The sequence below is a fragment of the Notolepis coatsorum genome, assembly GCF_963971535.1.
Source record: "Notolepis coatsorum genome assembly, chromosome: 1".
Lineage (NCBI taxonomy): Eukaryota > Metazoa > Chordata > Actinopteri > Aulopiformes > Paralepididae > Notolepis > Notolepis coatsorum.
In genome coordinates, this window is record NC_140165.1 from 299,181,514 (window position 1) to 299,190,150 (window position 8,637).

General features: G+C 45.3%; 1 protein-coding gene across 1 annotated transcript in view; it reads right to left on the minus strand.

Moving 5' to 3' along the window:
* LOC311240001 (roundabout homolog 1-like) overlaps positions 1 to 5,403 on the minus strand; it is a 21,709-nt gene extending 16,306 nt beyond the window's left edge. Inside the window, exons 1-2 of the mRNA XM_084328493.1 lie at positions 4,974 to 5,403; positions 2,907 to 3,023 (exon numbers count right to left, since the gene is read on the minus strand). Of these exons, the coding sequence (XP_084184619.1) occupies positions 2,907 to 3,023; positions 4,974 to 5,379 (523 nt within the window). The 5' untranslated portion in view covers positions 5,380 to 5,403. The remainder of the gene's footprint in view (positions 1 to 2,906; positions 3,024 to 4,973) is intronic.
* Between the last annotated feature and the right edge of the window lie 3,234 nt (positions 5,404 to 8,637).

Below are 8,637 nucleotides of genomic sequence, written 5' to 3' on the forward strand. Positions count from 1 at the left end.
TGTCCAAGTAACACCTGTCCCGAAGGCTAACCGGTCATGTCCGCTTCCATTCATTGTGCTAAGCTAGGCTAACATGCAGCCAGATAGCTAATTTCCCAAAATGTTGCCGTGTTCTTTTAACGGGGATGCGTCTCTCTCTCTCTCTTTCTGTTTTTTAAAATGCATTTAGATTTTCCCCTTTTTTTTCTTCTTTTATTTTTTACTTTAGACTCACAATAATCACAACATAAATTACACTACTGTAACGTCTGGGCTTTCTCTCCCTATTCAGGAGTGGAAGCTCTGCTGCCATCCTGGAATTCTCACTCTGTCTCTGTAATTATCCCTGATTGTTGTCACCTGCCTGTGTTTTGTGTCACTGGTTCTGATTGGGTCTGCCGGCTGTGTTGAGGCCTTTATAGTAATCCCTTGCCTCTCTCCTTTTGTCGGTTCTTCAGCAGTGTTACTGTGAACAGCCGGCCACGGGCAGAAGTCGGATATCTCGCCCGTTGTTATTATGTAAAGTTATTTTGCTTAAGGTCGAGAAGTCGGATCTCTCACCGCCCTATTCTCTATTGCTTTTCCTTAATTGATTCTCTCAGTACTTTTCTTTTGTCTTGCTATTTACCTGCTTTACTAAGTAAATATATATTATCGCTCAAAGTGTTTTTGATAATAAAAACAACACATATTCGAGAATAGCAACACCATCTCCGTCTCCTTCTTCCGTGCTACACCAGAACTCAACATCTCTTACCTGGATTCCTAACAACTACATTCACTGGACCTTGTCCTTCATACCTAAATAAACTGCTAAAGGGGAAACAACAAAAAAATGCTGATTTATTTTGCACATAATATCACATAACATCCCAAAACTCTAAACAGAGTTTGTTTGTTTGAATATGGCCACCGGCGATCGTCATCAGGGACATTGAATCCCTGTGTTGTGTTAATTACAGCACCATGAAATGATGTCGATGAAAAAATAGCAATACCTTGTAGTGTAGCGACTGCCATATGGCCATATTCAAACTCATTTACTCTCAGTAACTGTCAAACTAAATTAATGCGTGCAAAAGTGAGTGTTGAGAGTTTTTGGATGTGTGTGAGATTATGTGCAAAATAAACCAGCAGTGTTCTTTTTTGTGAAGTGCCCCTTTAACTACTACTCACTCACATTACCCAATCTCTCACACACACACACACACACACACACACACACACACACACACACACACACACACACACACACACACACACACACACACACACACACACACACACACACACACGTTTTTATGAATGAGTCCAGACATTCTTTTTCCTGAACTTTTTCTAATTTATGATGACCGCGCTTCGCATCGCAAGAATCCCCATACAGTACATACGTAACATCTCGATCTCCGCCTGGTTCCACCATGATATCTGATCTATCACACAATACACTTAATCTTGGCTTTCGTGGTAAACTGAAGCCCAAGGCCCTACTCCACATAATGCATAACCTGTTGCCTTAATGGATATAACACAGGATAACATCACGGAGGAAGTGGGCCCTGCCCCCCCCCCCCCCACACATCTCCACCACGAGTTATCCTCAATTCACCCCATTCTATGTATTCTAACTGGTGTGTAATGGTATCTACAGTATGTAGCCTACACTGTAAAACGTGTTTTCATGGGAAATTCACTGTATTATTTTACAGATTACGTTAGTTTTTCTACTCTAAGTGTAAATGCCATAAAAATACAGTAAATTACATTTTATCAAAATATTAACCATTAAATAAAGGTTGATTTTACTGTAATTTGACAGTAAGTATTTGGCAACCATTCCTGCCAGACATTTACAGTTTTTTTACAGTCTTCTTTTTTACAGTGTAATATCTTGTATAGAATACTTTTACCCATCGCTTCTCTATTATTATCTTTGCCTCTGACTGAGCGAGACAGGAATACGTCTCTGACTGAGCAAGTTAAGAGACAGGAATACGTCTCTGACTGAGCAAGTTAAGAGACAGGAATACGTCTCTGACTGAGCAAGTTAAGAGACAGGAATACGCCTCTGACTGAGCAAGTTAAGAGACAGGAATACGTCTCTGACTGAGCAAGTTAAGAGACAGGAATACGTCTCTGACTGAGCAAGTTAAGAGACAGGAATACGTCTCTGACTGAGCAAGTTAAGAGACAGGAATACGTCTCTGACTGAGCAAGTTAAGAGACAGGAATACGTCTCTGACTGAGCAAGTTAAGAGACAGAAACGCGTCTCTGACTGAGCGAGGATGCACAGGCAAACAAATGTGTAAAAAAAAGAAAATTGTAGATGTCGAATGCAAAGGAAAAATGATATAGAGCGAGACGACAAGAGGAAGGAAAAGGTCCCTCTGTCTGCGTTGCTTGGAGATATCTCTGTGATGACAGTGCGTGCGACAGACTCAAGAGAGTGCCTGGCACGCACCATTTTCATGCCTTTGTCCAAAAGGCATGGTCGCCCCGTTTCTCTCTCTTTTCTCTTTATTCAGGGGTTTACCCTCCCCTTTCTGAAGGCATCTCCTTTGCAATTTCTCTTTCACGATAGGCTGACATGGAAATTAATCAAATTACCATTTTAAAGCATCATGCATTATTAGCGTCTCAGAGTGATTTATAGCTTTGGAGGAAAACTGGGATTTTGAAACGGAGCTCAGGGGGTGGGGGGGTGGCGGGGGGAGGCGTGAATGTGTTTTAAGTGATTCACAGCTATAATGAGCTGGAAAAAGCACTCCGGTTAGTCAATAAAACAACAACACACAACGACGACAACGACAAAGACGACCAGGACTCAAGAGCAAGGCACCAAAGCAACACTGGAGGAGAGGGAGTGTGCGTGGTAGATATGTTGAATGACTGTTGATGTGAGGAGACCCCTCGTTCCTTCTCTTACCGGAGGTACTACTGCTGCCGCGGTCGGAGCTGTTGTAGGAGCCTCCAGTGTGGCTCTCGTGGGCCTGGTTGTAGGGGATGGTAGCCGGCAACGGGCAGTCGCCTCCTCTGTAGTGGTCTGACGGGGTGGGAGAACGGACACGTACGTTAGCGTAGCCCCAAGGGGACTTCTCTAGTGTTTAAAGGTGCTATAGATAACATTCAGCCACTAGATGGCGCACTATAGCATGTCATTTAGCCAATCGGGGACATTCCACGTGGGGAAATGGGAAGTAGGGAGGAGATACATGCCTGCAATGAATGTAAACAACATTCATTTTGGACCCGTAAAATAGTTTTTTAATGATAAATTCATCAATATTTTTTAGGGGGGAAAAGCAATTAGGTTTCTCGGACAGCCCATGTATTTGCCGTTGTAAAATCAATCCAAATCACTTGGAGTGTGAATGTGATCTATCACCAGCAAGCACGACCTCCACTATTGGACTCACAATTGCTTACCTGCACGCGTAACACTACGTGTTTAACTATGAATGAACACAACACTCAAACTTACCATCTTTACATAATCAAGTTTGAAAACATTGAAAACGTCTAAAGGACTTATACGGTTCTTCGCCTGAGGTAGGCTACTCAATCAAGACTCATTGATTGGAAATTCAATAGAAAACTGTTAATTATTCTCCTCCTCAGTCCTTGGTTAACTTGGCCTTGGTCCGTGGTTAACTTAAGAGACATTCACATTTCCCACAAAAGAAATCTTTTGTTTGTGTGCATCGGAGAGGGTTATTCCGCCAGTCAGAGGCTGTGCACAGACCAATCCGGCGCGGAATGCTGCCCATTAAAACGAGTTGAACTTTGAACCCGCCTGCCCGCTGATCTTTCAAATGCGTGGCCAGCGGCTTTACAGTAGACCACTAGTCACTGGTCATTTCCAAAATGGAGACAAATAAGCCTCCTTGATCAATTCATTACTAGTCTAGAGATTATATTTTTTTGCTCAAGCAGTGTGCAAAGCAACAAGCAAAATGCCTCTTTTGACGAAATGTGAATGTTACCTTCGGCCCCCGAAAATTCGGGTGGATCATCGACAGTACTGTCATTCGAGGGACCGTAGCGGTCTCAGTTTCTAAGCTAGTACGAAGTGGTGTCATATGAAATTAAGCATCCATTGATGGAATCCATTGATACCAAACATGTCATACTAGCTTACTGGGAAAGGGGCTAAATATTGATCCAAAAGTTTAACTTTCTTTACTGCGATGCCTCCAATCTCCAGAGCAGGAATATAAGTTGGCCTCACTTCCTCAGGTGTAATTTGCAGGGGGGGGGGAAAAACAGTGACTCATATATTATGTATGGGTTGCTACAGTAGTATAACACGACTTCACATTGGCAAGGTAAAAAAAGTTATCTGCGCACAAAAGCAGCGTGGTACACAATGCCATGCAAGAGTTTTCATGCTTTTGTGAATCTCCGTGTCAGAGGCGGCGACCAGGCATGCAATAAATAATGAAATAATGTGGAAAAAAACGTTCCAAACTGTCACACAAGCTGTGGCTCTTTTGTGCAGGCGAGAAAATCAAGGTGACGACGGTTTCACTCAAAGCATGAAAAGATCCGACAGTAATCCATCTCCTCTCCTTTAGATATCTGAAACCAGATGTGTGTGCAGCAGCCCGCACACCTGTCTCCACCACAGGGGGGGGGGGGGGGGGGGCATAAACCCAGATGGAAAAAAAGATAGAAAATACAGCCCCTGACCCCACTATTTAGGCCAAGGCAAAGAGATATGAATGCAGAGCGATTAAAAGAGGAGTTACATAAATGGCTCGCAGACAATGAGAGAGAGAGAAAGAGTGATGATGCCTATATTGATATGACTGAATGGGAGCACAGACAGGCATGAAGCGAAAGATGAACATTCCTCACTACGGGGGGGGGGGTTCCAGGAGGGAGCCGGTGAGAGAGAGAGAGGAGAGAGAGGGTGGAGGGAGGGAGGGAGGTAGAGAGACTGTGGCTCTGATTTGATCGACCTGCTGGTGGCCTCCCAAACGGACGCACTCACCCTTGTTGAGCTTGTTCTGCTCCATGATGTTATACTGGAGCTGCGATGCCATCTCCTGTTGCTTCTGCTGCTGCTGGTGCTGCTGGGCGGCTGAGGGCTTCCAGCAGTGTTTCTCGTTCATCTCACCTCCTCCGACACCTCCTCCAACACCTCCTCCTCCTCCTCCACCTCCTCCTCCTCCACTCCCCCCAGTCCCTCTATCTGTGTTTATGTTGTTGCCCATGATGGACGACTGGATGAGCTGGGTGGTGGCGTAGGGTGTGGGCTGGCCCCCCGGCCCCACGAAGCGGCCGTCCTTCAGGTTGGGGCTGTTGAAGGTCTTCATCTCGTTGATCTTGTTGGACAGGTCCACGTCGCCGTAGAGCCCGGACTCCGGCACCATGAGGTTGGTCTGCTTGTTCTCCATCTGGTTGTTATAATTGGCGATGCAGTCGGCTGGAGAAGGAGGGGGGGGGGGGGGGGGGGGGGGGGGCATTTTGTTTTTTTTAGTCAACCTGGCTCTCAAGTCTGGCTCTTATAGTCGAGCTTTAGCGGGAGAAGATAGCCAGAGAGATGTGTGTTTTGGTATGAAGTTCTAAAAGAATAGTTTCAAACTGACAAATATAATCTTTCATATTGCTTTCAAAAGATTATTATAACCCCCCCCCCCCCGCTCCCCTTAGACAGGCATATCTGTTTCACTTTAAAAACTCCCCAATTTATTTTGTTCACCAACACACGTGATGATCTGCATGGACCGAGTGACTGGGGAAGGTGTTCTACACCTCTCTGTCTCAGACGCTCCTCAGCCTCGCCTCGACGCGGGAGGAGGGGTGTCAGCCCTGTTGTTCTCTGTCTGACGGCGGCGGGGCGGCGTGGCTCATCGAGAGGGACAGGGAGACACGTCTGTATCAAAGACTCGGAACGAGGCGCGCAGTAAAAAGCACGGCTCCACTGACAGATCCAATTTTCCCCGGCTCATAAAATATTCAAATCCTCCGGCAGATCTGAGAGGCAGCCTTGCGGTAAATACCAAGGACAGCCATATAGGTGCCCGCGGTGCCGTGCGCGTCACGTTTCCCCCCCCCCCCCCGTGCGGGGAGGGATAGGCTCCGCACTTCAAAGGCGGATGTGTGAAAGGGCCCCTATGGCTGAGATAAAGGGACATTAACTCCTATCCCTTTGCTCTGTCACCTAGTCAGTGATCCTGTTAATGTTCACAGAGTTTAGGTTTGGCACACACACACACACACACAGCAAGCGCCTGGCAAGCTCCTTAGTGTCTTACACTGAGGGGAGGGGGGGTTGGGGCGTGAGGGGTGTCATGCACTGTGAGTGTGGGCCGTTTTAGTGTGTTATCCCATCTCAAACAGCTCACACCACGTCAAGTCAATGTTAAACACTTCACATTTAGAAGTCAGATTTACCGTAGGGATTTCCCCCATTGTGATGGTGCTCTGTGTACAGTATGGTGGGGTTTAACAGGTAAGTCTACACCTGGATTTCGCAAATGCTGTTTTAACCCCCGACTAAGCTAATGTCTGTGAGTTGTAGGCAAAAATAATAATAATAATAATGTGATTGGCCGATGGATAACTAGAACAGCTGGGTCTAAAAAAGCTCTACTTTTGCACATGAAGTAGGCCTATCTTAATAGGTCAGGGATTGTTTAAATTAAACCCTTGTGTGAGAAATGATACAATGAATTCTCATTGGTCCTTGGTCCTTAATTTTCTGTGAAGAACATATACAAGAACAACTTTTCATTGAGTACACCCCCCATACACAATTTATAGTACATACTGTATGTGTTGTTCAGGTCCACTGGACCCAACAGTGGGGAAATTGTACGTGAAAACAAGTAAACATGGTAAATATGAAAAATAAATGGTTCACTGTGTTCCTTCACCATCTCCGTCCACCGTGTTCCGTTTATATTTGTTGAGAGGATAAACATGATTTATTCCACTCATGTCTTGATAGATAATGGATTAATTAATGAATGGATTATTTTCTCACTCCGTTTTAACAAAAATAAATCATAAAAAACAAATAGTCCTTTCATTGATACATGTGATCTAGCTAACGGCAAACATTAACCATAATATGCTGTCTATATTGCTTGTAATTGAGATACACATCTGTTAAAGGAACACGCCAACATTTTGGGAAATTAGCTCACCGTCTTCTCCAGAGAGAGAGACAAGAAGATAGATATCAGTTTCCTCTCTGTGCGTTCAGTAGAAAGCTATCTGGCTGCATGTTAGCCTAGCTTAGCACAATGAATGGAAGCCGGTTAGCCTTCGGGAGAGGTGTTAGTTGGACAATGCCTAGGCACTGTCCACTAATTTCCAGCGCGTTCCTTTAAGTATGTTTACATAAATTGTCATGGTTGGTAACATTGAGTGAATAACAGAAATGTGACACAAAACTAAAAACTACACAAGGGTTAAAGGGATAATCCATGTTTTTAAAGAAGCTCCTCTGATTTGTCACAAACTTGCAATACCTTTAGTCCACCCAGAAAAAGTGTTTGGGTTTTGGTTTTTGAGATAGCGGAAGCAGAAGAGTCTTTTTTGCATTTGTTAGCTTGTTATGTTAACCCTTTCACTGCCACACTACAGAAGGTTAACCCTTTACTATCACACTACCGACGGTTACCGTGCGACAGTGAAATGGGTTAACCTTCTGTGTATTGTCGCAGTGAAAGGGTTAACCGTTTGGTAGTGCGGCAGTGAAAGGGTTAATGGAGGTCTACGGATGAAGCATGTCTCTGAAACATTCCATGTACCTTGCCCCCATTGACATCCACTAGCATTGCTAACAAATGCTAACATCCTCTGTTTTTAACGACTCAAATGCTAAAACACAGGTGCAAGATGCTTTTCCGACAGGACAGAGAGGACTCCCGGTTTGTGACCAATCAGATAAGCTTCTTAAAAAATGTGGACTATCCCTTTAAAGGTCACATTTGACAATGAACAACCTTGATTCTGTTGTGGTCAAACCTGCATCAATTCTTCTGCAGTAATCTCGTAACTGTTACTCTCATTTCAAATGGTGTGTGTGCTTGTGTGTGTGTGCGTGCGCATGTGCGAGTGTGTGGGCGTGCACACTTTCCAGGGGACAAACTCCCTCCCCTTTGTTTGTGAAAGCTGCGGAAGTGCTGACTAAACTAAAAGGCCACCTGGTGGTGTACCATTACTCTCTCTCTCTCTCTCTGTATTCCTGTCCATCTCTCCTGCCTCCTCCTCTGGCGTCTCCCTGCTCACTCTCCTCCTGCTCCGCCCATCCATCTCTGTGTATGTTACTTATACTTCCCCATCACTCTTATCCTCCTCCTCCTCCTCCCTTCTGTTCTTCCAGGTGCACCGCTCTCTCTTTCTTTCTCTCTCTCTCTCTCTCTCTCTCTCTCTCTCTCTCTCTCTCTCTCTCTCTCTCTCTCTCTATCTCTGTATCTCTCCCTCTATCTCTGTGTCTCTCTCTCTGTCTCTCTCTCTCTGTCTTTCTCTCTCTCTCTCTCCCCCTCTCTCTCTCTCTCTCTCTCCCCCCCTCTCTCTACCCCCCCCCCTCTCTCTCTACCCCCCCTCTCCCTCTCTACCCCCCCCCGCCCCTCGCTCTCTCCCTCCTGGCCAGCAGCAGTCTGCAGTCCAGCCCGACCTCTACACGCTGCTTCACATTTCTT